A 24,527-nucleotide genomic window follows, 5' to 3' on the forward strand; every position below is an offset into this window, starting at 1 on the left:
AAACGGCTCCTTCTGAAGTGCCATAGTTTTCGAGAACGAACTAATTTTCCACGAATTTGATTTCGAGACCTCAGATTTAGAACTTGAGGTCTCGAAATCAACCATCTAAACGCACACAACTTCGTGTGACAAGGGTGTTTTTTCTTTCATTATTATCTCGCAACTTCGATGACCGATTGGGCTCAAATTTTCACAGGTTAGTTATTTTATGCGTATGTTGAGATACACCAAGTGTGAAGACTAGTCTTTGACAATTACCAATAGTGTCCACTGCCTTTAAGTGCTTATGTTGGTAGCTTCAACATGGTAACTTTATGAATTTGAGCCAAGGCTGGAAGCACAAGTAGTTTGGCCCTTTTTTGTTTCATCTATAACATGTGCATCACTGTAAACAGGGACCCAGTCCAAGGTAGCACCAGTATGATAAAGGTTTAACCAACTACAACAGTTGAACCACAAAAACACACAAAAACATCGGACAGGACAGTAGAAGGAACGGGAGAAAAAAAGGAAAACTATTAACCTTACTTGACCTGGGTTGAACTTTGACCTACAGGTCAATTGAGGTCATGGTTTAGGATGCTTGTCCAAATTACAATTTGGAAGGGGACTTGGTGTCTTGTCTGTGTTTCCAATTTGTTCCCGTTCCCCTACACACAAGATAAAAATAAAAACAAAAAAGAAACAAAGAAAGAACTAAGAATCACTCTCAAGAAAGGTTTGGAATTGAAAAGCAGATACATTGTACTTACATCAGGAACATTTTTATTCATAAAGCTATAGGTAATACTTAAGACAGGTGTTGAAGACAATAACTGTGTATCAACTATAAAACAGTACACATGTGTGGCTTTGTGTTGAATTCATTTACAAAACTTCAACTGCAGAGTCACAATATGGCCCTATACACGGCACTCAACCTGTACCTGTGTCAACGCTAGTACTGACTGGTGGTACAGAGATTTTGCTTATAAGGATTTGGGTACTTCTTGAAACACAAAACACAATGTCCGCAGATTTACATTAAATTTACACCGTTTGAAGATAATGATAGCAGAAAGCGTACCTTAAATTATTAGTTGCTGAGGTGCTGTAGTTTTTGGAAAATGAGTAAAACAATGTCATGAAAATTCGTTTCACACGATAAAATAATTTTTGTCTCATGATTGCTGAGATGAAAATTATTTTCATGACATTGTTTTACTCATTTCTCAAAAACTCCAGCACCTCAGCAAAAAATATTTTCAGGGAAGCTTTCTACCATCATTTTCTTCAAACTGTGTAAGTTAAATTTAAATCTGTGGCAATTGCGTTTTTTGTCCTATAAAAAAAGTACATAGACCCTTTAACATTATGGTGGTAGTCAAATGAAATTTAAACACATTATATGCATGTGAATAACTGTAAGGTAATTTTTATGTCACCTTATCAAAAGACAGGAACCAAAACCAAACCCAAAAGGTTTCAGTGTATTTTAAATGTATTTAACACAATACTCGTATTGGGTTTCCCTTCGATGTAAACACCAATTAATGGTAGGACTGCACCAATTAAAAGATTGTTTGCATACTTTTATGATAAATCTTAACTCAACAACTTGTTTATGTCAGCCTTTTCAACGAAGTTTACACTTCCCATTTTGGATAAAAGAGTAATTTTCAAAGAATGTAGGAAGTTGGAAATTTTTGATAATAGAGTGGTTTAGACGCAGTAATACTCATGTATATACAACAATAAAATAAACTGAGTAGGTCTGAGGTTTGTGTTCACCTGAAAAAAAACCTTCATGAAACTTGAATTATGATTGAGCAAATATTGAACAACAAACTTTAATCATTAGTCGTTTTGAAAACAATATTCATATCCACTAAAAAAATAGTTGAAAACTTGTGATCTGTGTGTGATTCCATACAATTATTTCATGCATTTTTCATTCACCTTATCTGGAAACTCTGAACTATATTTGTATCAAAAATGTTTTTGAGGGAATATCTTGCAATGCCTACAAACTTCAGACACTTGTCTCCATCATAACTGTAATTGATTAAAGCTTAAAATGTGTAGAGTTTGTGGTTGTGATGACATTATAAACCTGTTAAATACTAGTAATACAATTTAAATTACTTAGTTTTAAACAAACATTCAAAACACTTGCAATGGCAAACCTCAAGTATTTTTAACAGATGGAAATTTGCATCGGGGATAAAGAACATTAATTTTTGGTTTTACCCATGTACCGTAATTTTCGGATTATAAATCGCAGTTAATTTGTTGATTTTGACATTTTGTTGAACTCCTGCGGTTTATTCGCCGGTACACTGATGTGTGTTAGCACTGTATACTCAGTACTTACCCCGAGGTCTGTGAAAAAATATCACAGGCATATTACTCGGGTGGGGTTCGAAACCACAACTTTGGAATTCTAGAGCAGTGTCTTACATATTAGAGCAATGAGATTAACTAGTAGCTGGAAGCAGTTCAAATCATATACTTAGCAGCGGATGTTTTTGAACCGATGGAAATTTGTATCAGGCATAAATAAATCTTGAATTGCTAACACACATTTGTGTATATGGGTAAAACCAAAAATTAATACTCAAGTGACAAGAGGGTTTTCAAAATCAAGTTTGCAAATGAAAGGGTCTTCATGTACATTTTTGTAACCAAAAACTTTGTCTCGTATATTGAAAGTTATGCTTGCAGGAAAAAAAAAGATTATGAAAGATTTATTTTTAATTACACACCTGCTATTTCTCAATTCATATTTAATACAGTTAAATTTGTAGCATAACAAGTATTTTCATTGTATTTTCTGAAAAAAATGGTACAGCATTGGATTTTTTTAAGGGTTTATTCAACTCACCCCAAAAAACGATCTTGAAACTTACTATTGAAAGTTTTTCTTATTTCACTTAAAAATTAAATTTTCCTGAAAATGGCATAAATTCTCACAATTGTTGAGACAATCCTTTGTTCCAAGTTCGCTTTCAGATTCAGAATCACAAAGTATCATTAAATGTATACCACATCTTGAAAACATTGTGTAACACTTGTATAGAGTGTACATTATCTGAAATAAAATTATCAGTGGGCCTGGATTCCCCTTGTTCTAGACACAGAGCCAGAACTGGTTATGTATAACTGACATGTACGCCAGTCACATCTATTGAAGGGTAAACAAATTCAGATACTGGGATTCACGGTATAAGTGCACTTATGGAATAGTTGTGAAAATAACTCGTTAATAAACAACAGTCCTATTATAAATAGCCCCGTCCAAACCTCACCAACAATTGTTCTCAAGATTGCTAGCCTTGCTCAAGGCAGTCGCATTATTCGCTCTGAAAAGACACCACTGTAAACCCACGTGTATACCCTGTGCATGTAATCACACCCCGTGACCCACCCGTAGACACACTGTCACATCGTAGGACTACTGTGCACACAGGTCATCCGCACTCGTACCACTAACCGCATGCGGATAGTGTACAGGGGCATCGTGTCGTGCGATGCTACCCACAGTGAATGCGGGTGGGTTTGTATACAGCGGCGGTCTTTTTTCGGAGTGAACAGTTCGACTGCCTTGAGCAAGGCTACAAGATTGCTGGGGTTTCTTCAGTCCTACCTGCCTCTGAATAAGAGTAATTAGGGAGATGGTGCTATATATGTGCGGTATTTGACTAATATTTAACTACAAAGAAGGGCCCAAGGATGCCTTCTGTGCCCCCATCATATTACAAGCCACAAACCAAGAAACCAGGCCCTATTCCATGAAGTATCTTTGCAGGTGCTTTTTTTTCTTTCTTGCTCACGCTCAGAGCGGACATTAGAACATAAACTTTGCAAACTGTAAGCAAATCAAAAGGCATGCTAGCTTGCCGACGTTCTAGTAAGCAGATAAGTGATGCAACAATGCAAATACATTGTGAACACGCTGTCAGATATTTTTGACAAGTCAAGAACAGAAATTGAAGCAACTTTTAAGGTGACTGGCATGGCATTTTGGCAGACTACTGCAAGATAATTCTGTGCTTAGAATTTTGTTTATGCTTACCAGTTGAATTAAATTGCCAGTTGAATAAAATCATGGCTGGTCTCCACTATTTTCTTTTTACTCAGCAACATAATTTGCTGTGCAGCCTTTTGTGGGCTTGCCCTTTAATTTCTCTTTCCAATTAGGTGACAGCCAAGCAAACAAATATTAATTGCTAACTGTTTTTTTGCATAAAGCTAAACCTAGTTTGAAACTGTTTTCAATCAATACATATCATATAATGTTTTGTTTGGTAAAACAGAATCTACCTAACAAACCTTAAGCTCTACCAAGGCAAAGGCATATTCATAAATGCACAAGATTTATCAATATTGCGATTGGTTTTAAAAAGCTGATGATATTTCAAACTAATATGAGATCAGTATATATGATGTTTCACCTAAAACTCTCATTACACAATAAATATAAACCAATTACGCTGCTGTACGTAACTTTTCAGTATTGAGCTTCAAAGTTCATTTCAAAAACAACTAAAATTGTCACTGTTAACTTTTTAAACGAACAATTGGTGGTCACTTTGGACTAAAACGCACTAAAGAAATTATTTTTCATAAATAATCGGAACTTCTGTCAAACAAACAAACAAGTTCTCAATCATACAAAATAAAGCAAATCTAACAACACTTTAAACAACAACTGTTTTGTTTTTATATAAAATAGAAAATATCATATATTCACACTTTGATATAATATCAATTCAAAAAATAGTGTTTTTTTGAAGCTGTAAGGATAGCTAAATTACAAGCTGCAAGAATGGCTAAATTACTCAAAAAGCACTTGCAAATTAAACTCAAAGGTGGTAGAACTGACACTTTAATACTAGCCAAGAAATTCTTGCCATTTAAACAAATTGACTATGGGTGCGTTCGTTTAGCTTCCTTGGGTCGACCCCGGTGTGTGGCGTTTTTTTTTTTCCCCAGGACGAACGTGTGCAGATAATCACCCACGTTCGTCCTGGAAAAAAAAAACGCTGCACACCGGGGTCGACCCAGGGAAGCTAAACGAGCGCACCCACGGGGTGGGGTGCAATAATGCGACATATTTTGGACATTGGAATTAAACAATACTTTTCAGAGCTGTCATATAAATTCGAACTGAGCTATCAAAAACCTCTCAAGACTTCAACCATGCCAACTTTACAAATCCGCTGAAAATCTATAACACTCACAAAGTTTGAAACCAAATCCAAACTGTCAACATTGTGGACGATTTCTTGGAAACATTTTCTGAAGTTTTTTCCAAACCCGAAACAGACCAGCTAGGCAGTGAATCATCACAGATTCTACGACCAACAACTTCTCAAAAATGACATAACTAACACTTAGGTAAGCTTTCAAATAACATTATACCCAACCTATAATGTAAATACACTCTACAATACGGGCCGTATCTCGATGCCCCCCCCCTCCCCCTTTTCAACAAGGTTCTCATTGTTGCACTGTCTTCTGCGTTCCAGTCAACATTGAGTGGTCACTGGGCCTAAAATCATTCCTTAAACCATCTCAGCTCCCTGAGGAGTATACAGCCTGTGTCGCCAAATATCGCACTATGCTAACCAATCACAAGAACCACCTCTGTCCTCACAGGTACCCATTCACCCCTGGGTGGAGAGAAGCCTATGGTTAAGTGTCTTGCTCAAGGACAAAAGTGTCACGACTGGGATTCGAACCCGCACTCTGCTGTAAAGAAACACCAGAGCTTGAGTTTGGTGACAGACATGAATAAGAAGTTTACCTAGGGAGACTTGAGTAAAAGGGTTGTATCATGCACAAATTTTTACAGCGGTTTGATTTTTTTAGGCCTGAAAATTTTTTTGGCCTTGGTGCCCCTTAGTGCCGGAATTGTAGTCATTACCAATGGTGTAAACCTTCACACCACCATATTATTGTGAATTAAGCACTACAAGTCCAACTTTAGATGAATGAACTTTGCAACTTTGCAAATGTTTGTACAAGAATTCGAATTGAATTACATTGTAGCTGGAATTGCTGTGTTCAATCTAGAAAAAAAGTGCGGCTGTTGACTGATGTGTTGCTTTTGTGCCAGGGACATAAAAGACAGAGCGGGAATAAGAAGTTTACCTAGCGAGGCTTGAGTAAAAGGGTTGTAGCATGCACAACTTTTTACAGCGGTTTGATTTTTCCATGATGAATTTGCTAAACTGAACCGATTCCAACATCAGGGACAAAGATTTTGAAAGAGGAGACTGGTACAGTCTTGATAGGGTTCCTTTAAATTGACAGCAAAACCAGTGGATGGCCTTTTAGTTTGCCAATTTCTATGTAAGGATTCTCGGGTACGGGAGTAGCTAAAGAAATAACGATGTGAACAATCCAAGCGATGGGCCTCAAATCTCCACAGCACAGCTAGTACTTTCCTCTTTTAAAACAAATCGGTATATACAGTATTATTTACACTTCACCAACTTATCATTATTTGTGTTTAAGTATCAAAAGAAAATCATCTATATATATAGATATATATATATATTCTTCTGGAGGTTGAAACTTTCTATAAGTGTCTACTGTGTGCAAATACTTCATACTTTTTGCCTGAGCTAATCGATTATATATACGTAACTTGAGGTCATTAAAAGCTAACGCTAAGACCAGCAAACTGGCTCCAAACCACTGGCCCGTTTCAGAACCAACACCACTCATAACAGAGATCGCTCCATGGTGCTACCAAAAAACCTCCTTATGATGGATTCCCACAACTTGAATCCAACACAGCTGAACTCAAACGCCTTTGAAGCAGGTGTGTATCTGCATATTTTTGCATATTCCATTTTGATGTCTTATAGCAACAGGTAAACCGACATAATTCCTGCACCTTAATGATGTGAAATCTTTTTGGCTCCATGAAGACAACCAATAGCCCGGTTCATACTTCCTGCGAATGCTTATTGCGATGCGAATTTCACTGCATGACAAAGGGAGAAAGAGCGCATACCGATTGTTGCGTCACCAAAATTCGCTTCGCATTCGGATTCGCTGGAAGTATGAACCGGGGCTTTAGTGGTCCTAACAAGGGTAGAACAACATGGGGTGTTTCCCTGCATTCACAAGCTCACTGCATCCATAAAACCAGTATAGTTTGTAACGTGAGTCGCTGAGTGTTACAAATGAACCTAAACTTCATAAAGAATGGCCATATCCACAACCCAAACTTGCAGAGGGGGGGGGTTAAAAACACCAACAAAACTACGACAAATATAAACCCAAAGAATATTGGTGGCCTCTTTGGTGGTTGAAAACAGAATATCGCTGAGAGAAAGGGATACATTTATAAACAATAAAGGGATCATCACGGAAAGTTCATTCAGTGCATCTTGAAGACAGTATCTTGCAAGGAAGTGACATGCCAAGGAGATGTATCTTAAAGTTGATAGCAAATACAACAGAAAGCACCTCCAATACCACACAACTTAAGCAAACCACCAGTAACCTTTTTAACTATAGTCAAACTGTTCCATCATTCAAAACCACACAACTGCCTGTGTTTACTGGTACAGTAACTACACGCAGAATGACATTGTACTGCTCAGATACATTCACCAACGCAAACTAACCACCTGGACGATATTCTAAGAACAATCAATGAGACAGGCTGGAGGAGGAGGAATCTACCCCCAGAGGGATTAAAGACAACCTTTTCTCATTAGTCCCCGAGAGTAACAGCAAGGGGATCAGCAAAGGGAACGGATGGGACATTCCCTCTGTAGAACCAACGATACAAGAAGAAAGTACAGACCCCTAACCCCAACCCCAGCCCTAGCCCTAGGTAGCGGAAGATGGACCTGTGTCTTTGCCACCATTCACTCTTCTTCTGCTTACTTCTCATGTCCTCCACTTTGTCTTTCATGGATTTGGTTCGCTCTTCCCGGTTCCGCCGTCTCAGCTCCGTCTCCGTACTGTGAAATAGCAACATTTAAAATATTTGGCCACTGCTTTTTCAATGAAAGTCCTATAGACTTGGGTGTTTTTAAAAAGAAAAATTATCAAGTGTGCCTATATAATCTTTAATGGATAAAAATAGGCAATTCGTCTTTGCAGAACCATTTATGCCATGTTTTAATTGCCTACGAGCATTAAGCTCTACCAATATAGTCTGGTAGGCGAAAGCATATAAACAAAAACAATCATAATATTTTATCAATCTTGTAATTAGTTTTAAAAAGCTGACGATATCTCAAACTAATATGACATCAGTACTTAAGACGTTCTACTAACAACTCTCATTACACGATAAATATAAACCAACGTTTAAAGGCAGTGGACACTATTGGTAATTGTCAAAGTCTAGCCTTCACAGTTGGTGTATCTCAACATATGCATAAAATAAAATACAAATTTGAGCTCAATCGGTCTTCGAACTTGCAAGATAATAATGAAAGAAAAAAACACCCATGTCACACAAAGTTGTGTGCGTTTAGATGGTTGATTTCGAGACCTCAAGTTCTAAATCTGAGGTCTTGAAATCAAATTCGTGGAAAATTACTTCTTTCTTGAAAACTATGGCACTTCACAGGGAGCCATTTCTCACACTGTTTTATACCATCAACCTCTCCCCATTACTAGTCACCAAGAAAGGTTTTATGCTAAAAATTATTTTCAGTAATTACCAATAGTGTCCACTGCCTTTAAGTTGCTGTATAATATAAATGTTTTAATTGTTTACAAAAAGTTCTGGAAAAAAAAACATAAGTAGGCTTCTCCCAGACCCATCATTACCCAAGCTTTTTAGATTATGAGTCAATGAGATCTTGTGTACTCTGAGATACTGAACTTGCTCTCTCATGTATGACCATCCTACGTTTTCTACCATACTCAAGTCATTGCACCAGCTACAATGTAACTCTAGAATGCTGGGACGCTCCTTGATCATTTCTCTACAATATATTTGAGTATTGACCCCTTGCACGTGCGTCACATGCAGCGACTGGTGCCACGCTCACCGTGTTGGTGGGCAAGTTAGGGCAAGTTAGGTTAACGTGTGTTAATAGCCTAGTCGCCGAAAATGCGCACTTCACTGCATAACACACAGCATACTCTATGGATAGTGTTATTATATGAAAACGCACAGTGAAATTGCCACCAGTATGGCGCATTCAAGATTTTGCTGATGATGAAGTCAGTTGAAATGGGTCAATAGAGCAAATGCAGATCTGATTATTTCAAACTAGTTTTGTAAGGATAAGTCAGAATAATCCACTAAGGTATTCAAGCAGAAATCATGTTAACAAAGCTCAGTCTCAAAAAGCAATCTATTGGTGTTTGAGAGCCACACCATGTCTATGGAAACCAGCTGATGCTTCGGTCAAAATAGGCAGGTGCTGTTTCAGGTCCAACGATAGAGTTATATAAGAACTAGAGGGCGCACTGGTGATGCTGCTTGCACAAACGCGACGGGACCACAAGATGACAAGCGCGTCATTCTGTACGCGCGTTGAATATGAAATACACGTTTGAGTTTTTATTTTTATTGAACGCTCCAGCGCGCCCACGAGTTCTTATATATAAATCTATGGGTCCAACTGTTCCCCATTGTTAAGTTAAAAGTGCAGCCTGGGAACCAGCTATGCAACAAGTTTATATGCTAAACATCTACCTGCCCTAGTGCTTGATACTTGTACTGGCCGTTGATCTTACATGCTGAGCGAGACTACCGGGCCTGATGCTTCCTTCTTGAAAGGTCAACAGCACCATGGCGATTTCTCTTTTGTATGAGGGCACCTCTATGAGGGCAATTGTAAATTTCTGTTTGAACATTTCAAGGAGCACCAAGGCAATGACCAGAGGCATTGTCTCCGTAAAGCATCATGACTTGACTACACTCTCAAGATCATTCCAATTACTCTGGCCTCGAATGTGTCCAGGGCACGATTTCACATAGCACTGGGAGTTATATCTTAAAGGCAGGGCATACTTCTGGTAATTACTCTACAAGTTAATAACTTGGTTAAGGAGCACTAAAGAGCTGTTGATTGTATGAAACCTTGTGAGAAATGACTCTCTTACAGAAACAGGTAATTTTCATACAGCCTCCCTAAGAAATCTGAAATTACTTTTTTTACTTTTTTTTAGCAACTTCGTAGCCAATGGCACAAAAATTTCCACAATTTTTGTTGTTTTATGCATCTGTTTGGATAAACCAAGTGAGGATATTGGTCTTTGGCAATGACCCAAAGTGTACCCTGCCTTTTAGATGAGTTATCAATATTGCCAGAGTGATTTGTATTGTGACATCACAACTTGCTTATCATTTAAGATTATCATCTTCTTACAGTCAATCCAAGGCCTTTGGAGCTAGAGACCCGGACCCCGAAGGCACTGGACACTATTGGTAGTTACTCAAAATAACTATTAGCATAAATCCTTAATTGGGAACTAGTAATGAAGAGCTTTTGATGGCATATAACATTGTGAGGAACAGGAATTAATTTCTCACTAAAATATTTGAATTTGATTTTCAGACCTCAGAATTAGATTTTGAGGTCTCGAAATCAAGCATCTGAAAGCACACATCTTGTACAACAAAGTCAATTTTTCTTCCATTATTCTCTCGCAACTTCAACGACCAATTGAGCTCAAATTTTCATCGGTTTGTTATTTATAATGCTTACGTTGAAACACACCCATTGAGAAGACTAGTCTTTGACAATTACCAAAAGTGTCCAGCCATCGATTTCACCAAACTCTTCCTAACTTATGATTCATCTTATGACTTAGGACGGGTTCAGTTCCGTATCCAAATACGTAGGACGAATTGAACCCATCCTAAGTTAGGACGGATTACTCGTCCTAACTTGAGTTAGGATTAATCCTAGCGTTTTGTGAAGTCGGCTGCGGTGTCTTTAAGTCATGTACACATTGGTGGCTACGGCTTGGGCTGGATCACTTGCTGATTTTACTGATGCATATAGGTCACTTAAAGGGTCGGTTTACGTTTGGTATTGACTCTAAAATTACTGGCAATAAAAACCTAGTACAGCAACTTTGGATACTCCTACTCAGAATTCATTTTGAGAAACGTTTCACTTCGAAGACGATGGTTGAAAAAGATATCACTTTTTTTCCCCCAAAAATTGAATCTGAGAGGCGTAATTGACAGAAAAGTTTCTCAGATAATGTATTGAAATTGCAGATTTGTTCTTCCTACGTTGACATAATCGCATCGGACTTTTGGTGATACATATATCTCAAAAATGCTACAACCTTGTGAAATGAAATGTTCACGGGTTAGTTTTATTGTATTTCTCTACAACTATACAGGATTCTATTTACCTAACATATACATTCCCATTTAAAGGGTCTGGGTACTTTTTTTAAATGTCCATAGATTTACAAACCTTACAGGGTTTGAAGTTAATGATAGTGGAAAGCTTCCCTTCAAATATTACTTACTAAGGTGCTGTAGTTTTTGAGAAATGAGTAAAAAAAAATGTCATGAAAATACATTTGTAAATGATTAAAAAAAAATTGTCTCACGAGACGAAAATTGTTTTCATGACATTGTTTTACTAATTTCCCAAATACTACAGCACCTCAGCACATAATATTTTCAGGGAAGCTTTCTACTATCATTATCTTCAAACTGTGTAAGTTTAGTGTAAATCTGTGGACATTGTGTTTTTTGTCCTACAAAAGTTACATAGACCCTCTAAAGGGTCTGGGTACTTTTTGTACGACACTAAACACTGTATCCACAGATTGACTGTAGACTTACACAGCTTGAAGATATTGATGGTAGAAAGCTTCCCTTAAAATACATGTATTACTTAATGAGGTGCTGTAGTTTTTGAGAAATGAGTAAAAAGAGTCTCAAAAAATAGTTTGTGTCTCAGGCGACAGATATTATTTTAGCATAAAAAACGTATTTTCGTAAAATTGTTTCACTCATTTCTCCACACAAAAAAAGCACCTCAGCAAGTAATTATTTTAAGGTATGCTTTCTACTATCATTATCCTCAAACGGTGTAAGTTTAATGTTAATCTGTGCACATTGTGTTTGTGTTTCAAAAAGTACCCAAATCCTTTCAAAAAAATTCCTTTTTCATTTTGGTTTCTTACCTAGCACCAGGATTACTGTCATTACTGTGTGCTTTGACATCATTGCTATCGTCTTGTCTCTGTGCTTTGGCATCGTTCCCATCTTGCTCCTCCGGTGAGTGAGGACGCTTTATTTTCCTTGGTAAGGGAGGAGGCAGGGTTTCGTGTTCCCCATCCTAATTTAATAGGAGACCAATCAGGTAAATGGTTAAGTTTAATAATAATAATAATCATCAATTTTTATATAGCGCTTTTTCACAGCCCAAAGGCCGCCTCAAAGCGCTTCAAACATTATTACCCCAGCTGTCGATTTCACCAAACTCTTCCTAACTTAAGAATCATCTTAGGACTTAGGACGGGTTCAGTTCCAGATCCAAATACGTAGGACGCATTGAAAGTCCTAACTCGAGATAGGATTGATCCTAGCGTTTCGGTTGAAATCGGCCGCTGGTCACTGGTCCATAAATCATTCCTTAAACCATATCTGCTCCGTAGGGAGTATGATACAGCCGGTGCTGCGAGTTATCGTGCTCAAAGCTTATCATTCACATCAACCATCTCTGCCCTCCCAGGTACCCATCTACCTGTGGTGGAGAGAAGCAATGGGTAAGTGTCTGGCTCTAGGACACAAGTGTGACGACCGGGATTTGAACCCACATCCCGATGAACCACCAGAACTTGAGTCGGATGCTCTTATCCATTACGCCACGACACACCCACAATACATCTAAGAAGTCTAAGGAAGTCTAAAAAGTCTAAGGAGAGCCTGATGGTACTAAAACTGTACAATTGAAGGTGCTGTTCAGAGCCATTGGCACTAAATAAATCTTCATTCTATTTCATAACTATCGTACAAGTCTTAATAATAACAATAATAATACAGCATTTTTAAAGCGCACTTAATCTGTAAAACATTCAAAGGCGCTGGTCAAAAAACAAGAAGAAAATTTCACTCAATATCTGCATAGGCTAATCTGAAGAGATGGGTTTCGAGAGAATGTTGGAATCGAGATATGTCATGTGTGTCCTTGAGATGTTGAGGCTGAGAGTTCCAGAGGCGGGGTGAAATTTTACTGAATGCCCTGTCCCCATAGCTGGATAAACGGGTCAGAGGAACATAGAGCATGCTGCCCGAAGTCTTCTGAGGGATTGCATTCCTTCCTACGTGATGGCATGCGGATCACACAATACATTCAAAGGTTGTATTGTTATTCAAACAAGTCCAAGGGGCGATGCCCGGACACAAGTCCTGAGCCATCTTTTCTGAGGTCATATAGTTGTTTTTTGACCAAACAGTATTGGGAGGGTTCAAAACCAAGCAGCGGGCGGGACCCTCTTCGAATTGTACTTCATTATTATTCACAGAATTACAATTCAGTTCATTCATTCATATAATTTTTAAATTATTTGGTGTTCAGTTGGAGCAACAGACTGTGGGGTGTCCCAGAATCCCTTAACTTAAGAGTCTGCCGCTAAAATAAAAAACTTGCCCTCCTTGTCTGCAGAAGCTACCGAGTGCACAGCAAGAGTTCCCAACTTAATCATGATCCAAGTCCATTGCTTTCTAGTATAGCTTTAGCACCAGCTAGTATAGCAAGGTAGCTAAACCGAAGCTGACCATTGCTTTCTAGTATAGCTTTAGCACCAGCTAGTATAGCAAGGTAGCTAAACCGAAGCTGACCATTGCTTTCTAGTATAGCTTTAGCACCAGCTAGTATAGCAAGGTAGCTAAACCGAAGCTGACCATTGCTTTCTAGTATAGCTTTAACACCAGCTAGTATAGCAAGGTAGCTAAACCGAGGCTGACCATTGCTTTCTAGTATAGCTTTAGCACCAGCTAGTATAGCAAGGTAGCTAAACCGAAGCTGATCATGTATTTGCATTGAACTCTTTACTAACCTCCAATACTAATGATCCAAGTCCATTGCTTTCTAGTATAGCTTTAACACCAGCTAGTATAGCAAGGTAGCTAAACCGAAGCTGATCATGTATTTGCATTGAACTCTTTACTAACCTCCAATACTAATGATCCAAGTCCATTGCTTTCTAGTACAGCTTTAGCACCAGCTAGTATAGCAAGGTAGCTAAACTGAAGCTGATCATGTATTCATATTGAACTCTTTACTAACCTCCAATACTAATGATCCTAGTCCATTGCTTTCTAGTACAGCTTTAACACCAGCTAGTATAGCAAGGTAGCTAAACCGAAGCTGATCATGTGTTTGTATTGAACTCTTTACTAACCTCCAATACTAATGATCCTAGTCCATTGCTTTCTAGTATAGCTTTAGCACCAGCTAGTATAGCAAGTGCTAAACCGAAGCTGATCATGTGTTTGTTACGAACTCTTTACTAACCTCCAATACTAATGATCCTAGTCCATTGCTTTCTAGTACAGCTTTAGCACCAGCTAGTATAGCAAGGTAGCTAAACTGAAGCTGACCATGTGTTTGTTACGAACTCTTTACTAACCTCCAATACTAATGATCCAAGTCCATTGCTTTCTAGTATAGCTTTAGCACCAGCTAGTATAGCAAGGTAGCTAAACCGAAGCTGATCATGTGTTTGTTACGAACTCTTTACTAACCTCCAATACTAATGATCCAAGTCCATTGCTTTCTAGTATAGCTTTAGCACCAGCTAGTATAGCAAGGTAGCTAAACCGAAGCTGATCATGTGTTTGTTACGAACTCTTTACTAACCTCCAATACTAATGATCCAAGTCCATTGCTTTCTAGTATAGCTTTAGCACCAGCTAGTATAGCAAGGTAGCTAAACCGAAGCTGATCATGTTATTGTATTGAACTCTTTACTAACCTCCAATTCTAATGATCCAAGTACATTGCTTTCTAGTATAGCTTTAGCACCAGCTAGTATAGCAAGGTATCTAAACCGAAGCTGATCATATGTTTGTATTGAACTCTTTACTAACCTCCAATACTAATGATCCAAGTCCATTGCTTTCTAGTATAGCTTTAGCACCAGCTAGTATAGCAAGGTAGCTAAACCGAAGCTGATCATGTGTTTGTTACGAACTCTTTACTAACCTCCAATACTAATGATCCTAGTCCATTGCTTTCTAGTACAGCTTTAACACCAGCTAGTATAGCAAGGTAGCTAAACCGAAGCTGATCATGTGTTTGTATTGAACTCTTTACTAACCTCCAATACTAATGATCCAAGTCCATTGCTTTCTAGTATAGCTTTAGCACCAGCTAGTATAGCAAGGTAGCTAAACCGAAGCTGACCATTGCTTTCTAGTATAGCTTTAACACCAGCTAGTATAGCAAGGTAGCTAAACCGAGGCTGACCATTGCTTTCTAGTATAGCTTTAGCACCAGCTAGTATAGCAAGGTAGCTAAACCGAAGCTGATCATGTATTTGCATTGAACTCTTTACTAACCTCCAATACTAATGATCCAAGTCCATTGCTTTCTAGTATAGCTTAAACACCAGCTAGTATAGCAAGGTAGCTAAACCGAAGCTGATCATGTATTTGCATTGAACTCTTTACTAACCTCCCATACTAATGATCCAAGTCCATTGCTTTCTAGGACAGCTTTAGCACCAGCTAGTATAGCAAGGTAGCTAAACTGAAGCTGATCATGTATTCATATTGAACTCTTTACTAACCTCCAATACTAATGATCCTAGTCCATTGCTTTCTAGTACAGCTTTAGCACCAGCTAGTATAGCAAGGTAGCTAAACCGAAGTTGATCATGTATTTGTATTGAACTCTTTACTAACCTCCAATACTAATGATCCAAGTCCATTGCTTTCTAGTACAGCTTTAGCACCAGCTAGTATAGCAAGGTAGCTAAACTGAAGCTGACCATGTGTTTGTTACGAACTCTTTACTAACCTCCAATACTAATGATCCTAGTCCATTGCTTTCTAGTATAGCTTTAGCACCAGCTAGTATAGCAAGGTAGCTAAACCGAAGTTGATCATGTATTTGTATTGAACTCTTTACTAACCTCCAATACTAATGATCCAAGTCCATTGCTTTCTAGTATAGCTTTAGCACCAGCTAGTATAGCAAGGTAGCTAAACCGAAGCTGATCATGTGTTTGCATTGAACTCTTTACTAACCTCCAATACTAATGATCCTAGTCCATTGCTTTCTAGTACAGCTTTAACACCAGCTAGTATAGCAAGGTAGCTAAACCGAAGCTGATCATATGTTTGTATTGAACTCTTTACTAACCTCCAATACTAATGATCCAAGTCCATTGCTTTCTAGTATAGCTTTAGCACCAGCTAGTATAGCAAGTGCTAAACCGAAGCTGATCATGTGTTTGTTACGAACTCTTTACTAACCTCCAATACTAATGATCCTAGTCCATTGCTTTCTAGTACAGCTTTAGCACCAGCTAGTATAGCAAGGTAGCTAAACCGAAGTTGATCATGTATTTGTATTGAACTCTTTACTAACCTCCAATACTAATGATCCAAGTCCATTGCTTTCTAGTACAGCTTTAGCACCAGCTAGTATAGCAAGGTAGCTAAACTGAAGCTGACCATGTGTTTGTTACGAACTCTTTACTAACCTCCAATACTAATGATCCTAGTCCTTTGCTTTCTAGTACAGCTTTAGCACCAGCTAGTATAGCAAGGTAGCTAAACCGAAGTTGATCATGTATTTGTATTGAACTCTTTACTAACCTCCAATACTAATGATCCAAGTCCATTGCTTTCTAGTATAGCTTTAGCACCAGCTAGTATAGCAAGGTAGCTAAACCGAAGCTGATCATGTGTTTGTTATGAACTCTTTACTAACCTCCAATACTAATGATCCTAGTCCATTGCTTTCTAGTACAGCTTTAGCACCAGCTAGTATAGCAAGGTAGCTAAACCGAAGTTGATCATGTATTTGTATTGAACTCTTTACTAACCTCCAATACTAATGATCCAAGTCCATTGCTTTCTAGTATAGCTTTAGCACCAGCTAGTATAGCAAGGTAGCTAAACCGAAGCTGATCATGTGTTTGTTACGAACTCTTTACTAACCTCCAATACTAATGATCCAAGTCCATTGCTTTCTAGTATAGCTTTAGCACCAGCTAGTATAGCAAGGTAGCTAAACCGAAGCTGATCATGTTATTGTATTGAACTCTTTACTAACCTCCAATTCTAATGATCCAAGTACATTGCTTTCTAGTATAGCTTTAGCACCAGCTAGTATAGCAAGGTATCTAAACCGAAGCTGATCATGTGTTTGTATTGAACTCTTTACTAACCTCCAATACTAATGATCCAAGTCCATTGCTTTCTAGTATAGCTTTAGCACCAGCTAGTATAGCAAGGTATCTAAACTAAAGCTGATCATGTATTTGCATTGAACTCTTTACTAACCTCAAATACTAATGATCCAAGCCCATTGCTTTCTAGTATAGCTTTAGCACCAGCTAGTATAGCAAGGTATCTAAACCGAAGCTGATCATGTATTTGCATTGAACTCTTTACTAACCTCAAATACTAATGATCCTAGCCCATTGCTTTCTAGTATAGCTTTAGCACCAGCTAGTATAGCAAGGTATCTAAACCGAAGCTGATCATGTGTTTGTATTGAACTCTTTACTAACCTCCAATACTAATGATCCAAGTCCATTGCTTTCTAGTATAGTTTTAGCACCAGCTAGTATAGCAAGGTATCTAAACCGAAGCTGATCATGTATTTGCATTGAACTCTTTACTAACCTCAAATACTAATGATCCAAGCCCATTGCTTTCTAGTATAGCTTTAGCACCAGCTAGTATAGCAAGGTATCTAAACCGAAGCTGATCATGTGTTTGTATTGAACTCTTTACTAACCTCCAATACTAATGATCCAAGTCCATTGCTTTCTAGTATAGCTTTAGCACCAGCTAGTATAGCAAGGTATCTAAACCGAAGCTGATCATGTATTTGCATTGAACTCTTTACTAACCTCAAATACTAATGATCCAAGCCCATTGCTTTCTAGTATAGCTTTAGCACCAGCTGGTATAGCAAGGTAGCTAAACCGAAGCTGATCATGTGTTTGTATTGAACTCTTTACTAACCTCCAATACTAATGATCCAAGTCCATTGCTTTCTAGTATAGCTTTAGCACCAGCTAGTATAGCGAGGTAGCTAAACCGAAGCTGATCATGTATTTGCATTGAACTCTTTACTAACCTCCAATACTAATGATCCAAGTCCATTGCTTTCTAGTATAGCTTTAGCACCAGCTAGTATAGCGAGGTAGCTAAACCGAAGCTGATCATGTGTTTGCATTGAACTCTTTACTAACCTCCAATACTAACGATCCAAGTCCATTGCTTTCTAGTATAGCTTTAGCACCAGCTAGTATAGCGAGGTAGCTAAACCGAAGCTGATCATGTGTTTGTATTAAACCCATTCTGCATCTTCTCATTTCCAGTAAGATTTCTTTAACGCTGAGCCCGTTCGTGTGTCCATTCTTTTCAATCTGTAACGAGATGAGAATATTAGATCTTTATTAGTTGTTTGCATTGAGTGCTGGGGGAAGTCAGATTGGATCCGAAGTACACCTGGGACACCTTCAGCTCACTACTTGTTGTTAGGGCAAAACCTGCTTCCTGCGATGTAATACGAATTTCGCAACAAACAATTCGCGTCAGTTGACAATCGCTGCGAAAATGGCCCTGTGACTTAAACATTCTTATCGCATTTGCATTTGCAGGAAGTATGAACCAGGCTTAAGTCAGTCCGATGGTTGGTTCCAAAACCGGAAGTGTGGTTGTACATGTATAAAAGCTTTAACAAAATTAGCAATGGGTGATGGTCTACTCTTCTTCTTCTTCTGATTCAACCCCAGAATGCCCAGTGTGTGAGATCTAAGAGGATTTTAAGAATCTCTTCAATACCCCAAAAATAAAGGTTGTGTTCATGGTGTAGTGGGTTGTTTGTTTATTATTCACTTTGGAGACTGAGGACAAAACAGAAGGGAAAACAAAAAATCAATAGGGTAGTTCTAAAAACTTGGGTGCTCCACAAGGAATTTGGGGTACAGAGTCTATGGGTCCCAACTACAGGGACTAAGGGAAGAACAAAGATGTAAACAATCGTAAAAAGACGTAAGTGTTTACTACTCTACTGCATACATACATGTATTCATGACTGTTCAACCGAAATAAACCATGTTATATTTGTATTGACCCCTTGCACGCGCGTCACACGTGGAGACTGATGCCACGCTCTCCATGTTGGTGGGCAGTTAGGTTTATGTGTATTAACGCTGCGTCGCCTAAAATGCACACTTCACTGCATAACGCACGGCATAGAGTTATATGTGAAAGCGCACAGTGAAATTGCCCACCAGTAATGCGCATTCAAGATTTTTCTGATGCACCAGGTGAAAAGGGTCAATACTGTGCATTGGGTATAGCCTCTTCAGAGCAAGGTGTCCTTCTGTGCTGGGTACTTTCAGGCCTGTATACATGGTATGGTTTGTTGTTGAAAGGGCAATGGCACCAAGGTATTTTCCCCTTGGTGAAGGGCACCCTATGAGGAAATTGTAAATTTCTACTGGAGCATCCAAGGGTGAAGTATGTGTTATCTGCTTCATGAAATTAAGCATAGGGCAAAATTTGATTTCACTGATTATGACAGAAATACTGTGCACAGCGAAAAAAACTAACAGATCAATTGAATGACTGTTCCCGAGTCCCTATAACTGTATGTCATAATAATATCAGGACTATAATAAGTGTTAAATTTGCATCGGGGATAAAGAATATCCTCCAACTGAGACATGAATAGGTTAGCATACGAGGGTGCCATTTTGGTACCCATGGCAGTACCCAGTATATATATATATATACATTGTATATAGATTTTTTTTTTTTTTTACCCATACACCTATGTGTATACTCAGTACTTTCCCAAGTCCTGTGAAAAAAATATCACAGGCATATTGTTCGGGTGGGATTCGAACCCAAAGATACTCACCAATACTAAACATGTATCTACCAAGCAGAATGTACCAGACCTTCCAATGCCAGCACTACAGTGGATGACAGGGGGACCCACGTTATCTGCCAGTGACCCCGTTTGCCTGACGTGATGGAGGAATTTCAAAAAGGCCTCTGGTGACTTTGGTACGCCGAAGTCTGGCCACTTTGTATAGTGATATTGGAGGACTTCTTTCGTTTCGTTGGTCTGCAATAACGGATAAAATAGAGGGTTAAATTTGACCAAAAATGTACAGAAATAGTAAAAATTCAACAAACAGTAAAGGGTGAAATGAGAAGAACAATGGGAAACTTTTTGTGGCACTAATTGGCAGTAGACCTACCAGGTAAATCCATTGTTCTTGGAAATGTGCACATGCTCAACACTACGTAATCAATTGGAAATTTACCCGGTAAGTCTGATGCCACCTTGCGCTCCAAGGGTCTCCCATTGGAGTCATGAAAGTGGGTGTGTTTGAGTTTCCATACTGCAACTGATGACTTAAAACAAAAGGGGCCTTACATCCTCCCTTAAAGGGAAGGTACGCATTTGGTAATTACTCAAAACAAATATTAAATTAAAAACTGACTTGGTAACGAGCATTGGAGAGCTGTTGATAGTAAAACACATTGTGGGAAACGACTCCCTCTGAAGTACTTAGTTTTTGAGAAAGGGTTTATTTTTCACTAAGATAATAAAAGACACCTAGCTAAAAGTATTTTATTCTTGTCTGAAATGACACAAATACGTCCAACAAGGTGTTTTTTTCTTTCATCATTTTCTCGCAACTTCGATGACCGAGTGAGCTCAAATTTGTACTGGCTTGTTATTTTATGATTATGATGGGATACACCAAGTGAGAGGACTGGTCTTTTGACAATAACCAAACGTGTACCTTCCCTTTAACAATACACCACTTAACATTACAATAGATAGAAACAATAGGAAGTCCTTGATTGACCCAAAAAGCAAATGTTTCTGTGTGGGAGAGACTTTTAAAGGAAATTCTCTATGAGGAAACTTTTTTCATTGACAAAATTCAAGGGTCATCAAGTAAAGAACGGACACACACACACTGGCATATACCTACAACGTTGCCTCTTTTTTTAAAGGGAAGGTACATGTTTGGTAATTGTCAAAGACTAGTCTTCTCACTTGGTGTATCCAAACATAAGCATACAATAACAAGCCTGTGAAAATTAGAGCTCAATTGGTATTCGAAGTTGCGAGAAAATGATAAGAGAAAAAACACCCTTGTTGGGCGAATTTGTGTGCTTTCAGATAGGAATAAAGGACATCTGGCTAGCAGTCTTTAATTATTTTAGTGAGAAATTGCCTCTTTCTCAAAATCTATGCTACTTCAGAGGGAGCCGTTCCTCACAATGTTGTATACTATCAACAGCTCATCAATGCTCATTACCAAGTTAGATTTTAAGTTCATATTCGTGAGAAACGGCTCCCTCTGAAGTGACATAGTTTTTGAGAAAGAAGTAAATTTCCACGAATTTGATTTCGAGACCTCAGATTTAGAACTTGAGGTCTCAAAATCAACCATCTAAACGCAAACAACCTCATGTGACTAGGGTGTTTTTTTTTCTTTCATTATTATCCTGCAAGTTCGATGACCGATTGACCTCAAATTTTCACAGGTTTGTTATTTTATGCATATGTGGAGATACATCACCTGTGAAGGCTAGTCTTTGACAATTACCAATAGTGTCCACTGCCTTTAAAAAATCTTGTCTTACTTTTCTGTTTTTGAGCTCCAGGGTTCGGACGGTATAAAAAGAATGTTCATCTTCTCTCAGCAGGCTCACTAGTAGGGATGACTCTTCACAAGGTATCGTCACTTTCTGATTAATGGGGAAGTACTCGGCACATTTTGTCTACGAGAAAGAAGGAATAGCAACAAGTAAATTATAGGAGTCAAGGCACTGCATGGCGAGGTATCAATATTGACTATACCTCATAGATATTCATGACCGAGAGTCGAGTTCTCATTGGTCCATTCATCACCACGCGCCAGGTGTTGATTCTGCTAATTACCAAGCGCGCCTTACTCTCTGCATTTCTGTTGGAATAGGTATGCCTTGAAGCTGCAAGGAAAAATAAGTCTTATTAATTTTGGTTTTTACCCATACACCGATGTGTGTTAGCACTGTATACTCAGTACTTTCTCGAGTCCTGTGAACAAATATCACAGGCATGTTACTTGGGTGGGATTCGAACCCACGACCCTTGCATTATAGAGCAGTGTCTTACCAACTAGACTACCGAGGTTGCCCAGTAGCTAGAGGCAGTTCGAACATCTATTAAAATAAGTCTTGCTGCTAAATGGGTAGTTACCACCTACCTGCTGTAGTAAGCTGCAAAGTTTTTGCAAGGTGAAACCAAAATGTGGCAACCAAACCACAACACAGATATCTATATTATTGTACGCACAAAATCAATGCCAAGCACATGTTGTAAAGAAAAACTGGTTTTCAATCTGTTGGAAGCTTGATCAAGCCCTCATTTTGAACTTGTGGTTTCCTGATTTGGTAGTCCACAATCCGTCACCCGTTTATTTTGATTAATAACAAGGTGTTGAGGGTCAGACTACAAAGAGTTAGAGAAGGTTTTACAACCTCCTGTCTTTGTTTTTTAAACTCATACTTGGCGAGGGGACAGGAACAAGTTTTAGGTCAAGCTCTATATAAACATCACTTGCAGAAATAGACTGCATGAATTTTTATAAACTTGTTAAAGGACAGGGTAAAAAGTTTACAACGGTTTTTACATGTTAATGTTTAATAAAAACAAAAATTAAAAAAACAAACAAGGTGAGTTTTCAGATTTAAAGTCAGCATGTCTTGAAGACACCGGGGTTGGCCCATAACTGTTTACTGACTAGCCAGTTAGTTTGTCATTTCACTAGTCTGTCAGCTTTTTCACTGGCCCTTACTTCAAATGAAATAGGGATGATTTTCAACACTGAACTGGCCGACCAAACCACTTGGAATGTCATTTGACCAGTGGATTAAAGGAAAACACTGCACTTTGAATCAACTAAAGCTGTCACCACGCACCATGAATAAAATACAGCATTTTCTGTGACTTACCGTTCCTTTTTCGATGATATTGTTGAGCATGATGACTACTTTACTATCCTGTTCCCAGACCATTTGCCAAAAATGACTGATCGTCTTCGGTAGCGGACCCTGAACATGGGAGAAATCAAATCAAATCCAATGACTTCATCAGAACCAAATTAAACCAAATCAAATCAAATCTATACACAACACCCGATTATTACTGAGTGTAGTGTTAACAGTTGCTTCCCATTAACAAATTTTGGGGTTCAACTTCCGAGAAGATCAAGTGACATTGAAATCCTGAATTAGTGACAATAGGCCAAACTAACTCTACTGTTGACCACTGTACCAGAGGTTTAATCATACTTGTACTCATACTTGTACAAAACGAATAACTACTGGAAAATAATTGGCGTCTCCTCTTGAAGAATCCCTTTGAACTTCCAGAGTGTTACATTTTAGAGATGTTACAGACTCTTTTAGGTCAAACCAAATGTAAAGCGGCATCATGGGTGGTTTTGGCAAAAACAATATAAGTTATCACACAAGCGCGAGTGGAATACGAAAAATAGCGCTTCTGCGTCCCATATCCAACGAGGCCGAAGGCTGAGTTGGATATGGAAAGCAGACGCGCTATATTTTCCGTATTTCCGTACTTGGTGTGTGACATAGAACACACAAGACGCATGGTAGTGATATTAGCTGTGCAATATAGGTTTTAATCACCACTCCATTCTGCCAATCTGATTGGAGGATTAGCGCGTACTTGAAAACAATGAGCTCTGTCACCTCTTACTCTTACCTTTAACCACAGTCAAACTAGGTTTTTTTTTTAAATAGAATATTTCTGTGCAACAATATGGTCGAAGCTTCCTGTTTTGGTTGTGGGCAGTTCAACGGCTGCATACGTGTAGAACCCCCCAGTACAATAAGGTGTAATGTAGTATGCACAGGCATTCACCTACTGCATAAAGTATTAATTTCCCCAAACAAAGAGAGACAACTGGTACTGGAATTCATGCTTCAAATCTCTCCCTTTTTTTTTTTAAGGGGGTTGTATAATTCCTTATTCCAGTAAGACACTCTATCAGTTATTGAAAGAGAAACAATTTCCTTTAAAGACACTGAACACTATTGGTTATTATCAAAGACCAGTCTTCTCACTTGGTGTATCTCAACATATGCATAAATGAACAAACCTGTGAAAATTTGAGCACAATTGGTCATCAAAGTTAGCTGTTTTTCACTATGTTTTATACCATCAACCTCTCCCCATTACTTGTCACCAAGTAAGGTATTATGCTAATAACTATTTTGAGTAATTACCAATAGTGTCCACTGCCTTTAAAGTTATAAAGATAACGAGAGATCATTAGGCTGCCACCATTGT

At 38.4% G+C, this 24,527-nt stretch overlaps 1 protein-coding gene across 3 annotated transcripts in view; it reads right to left on the reverse strand.

Moving 5' to 3' along the window:
• Positions 1–210: 210 nt before the first annotated feature.
• LOC117288992 (tyrosine-protein phosphatase non-receptor type 1-like) overlaps positions 211–24,527 on the reverse strand; it is a 43,864-nt gene continuing 19,547 nt past the window's right edge. The window contains exons 4-10 of one of the 3 annotated variants that reach the window (XM_033769872.1): positions 23,165–23,263; positions 21,812–21,949; positions 20,061–20,270; positions 18,382–18,558; positions 12,127–12,281; positions 7,891–7,967; positions 211–650 (exon numbers count right to left, since the gene is read on the reverse strand). In XM_033769872.1, the coding sequence (XP_033625763.1) occupies positions 568–650; positions 7,891–7,967; positions 12,127–12,281; positions 18,382–18,558; positions 20,061–20,270; positions 21,812–21,949; positions 23,165–23,263 (939 nt within the window). In that variant the 3' untranslated portion in view covers positions 211–567. Of the gene's footprint in view, positions 651–5,873; positions 7,968–12,126; positions 12,282–18,381; positions 18,559–20,060; positions 20,271–21,811; positions 21,950–23,164; positions 23,264–24,527 lie in introns of those variants that run through there. The other 2 variants (XM_033769873.1, XM_033769871.1) reach the window with 2 other exon arrangements.

Source organism: Asterias rubens, chromosome 4, assembly GCF_902459465.1.
Source record: "Asterias rubens chromosome 4, eAstRub1.3, whole genome shotgun sequence".
NCBI lineage: Eukaryota > Metazoa > Echinodermata > Asteroidea > Forcipulatida > Asteriidae > Asterias > Asterias rubens.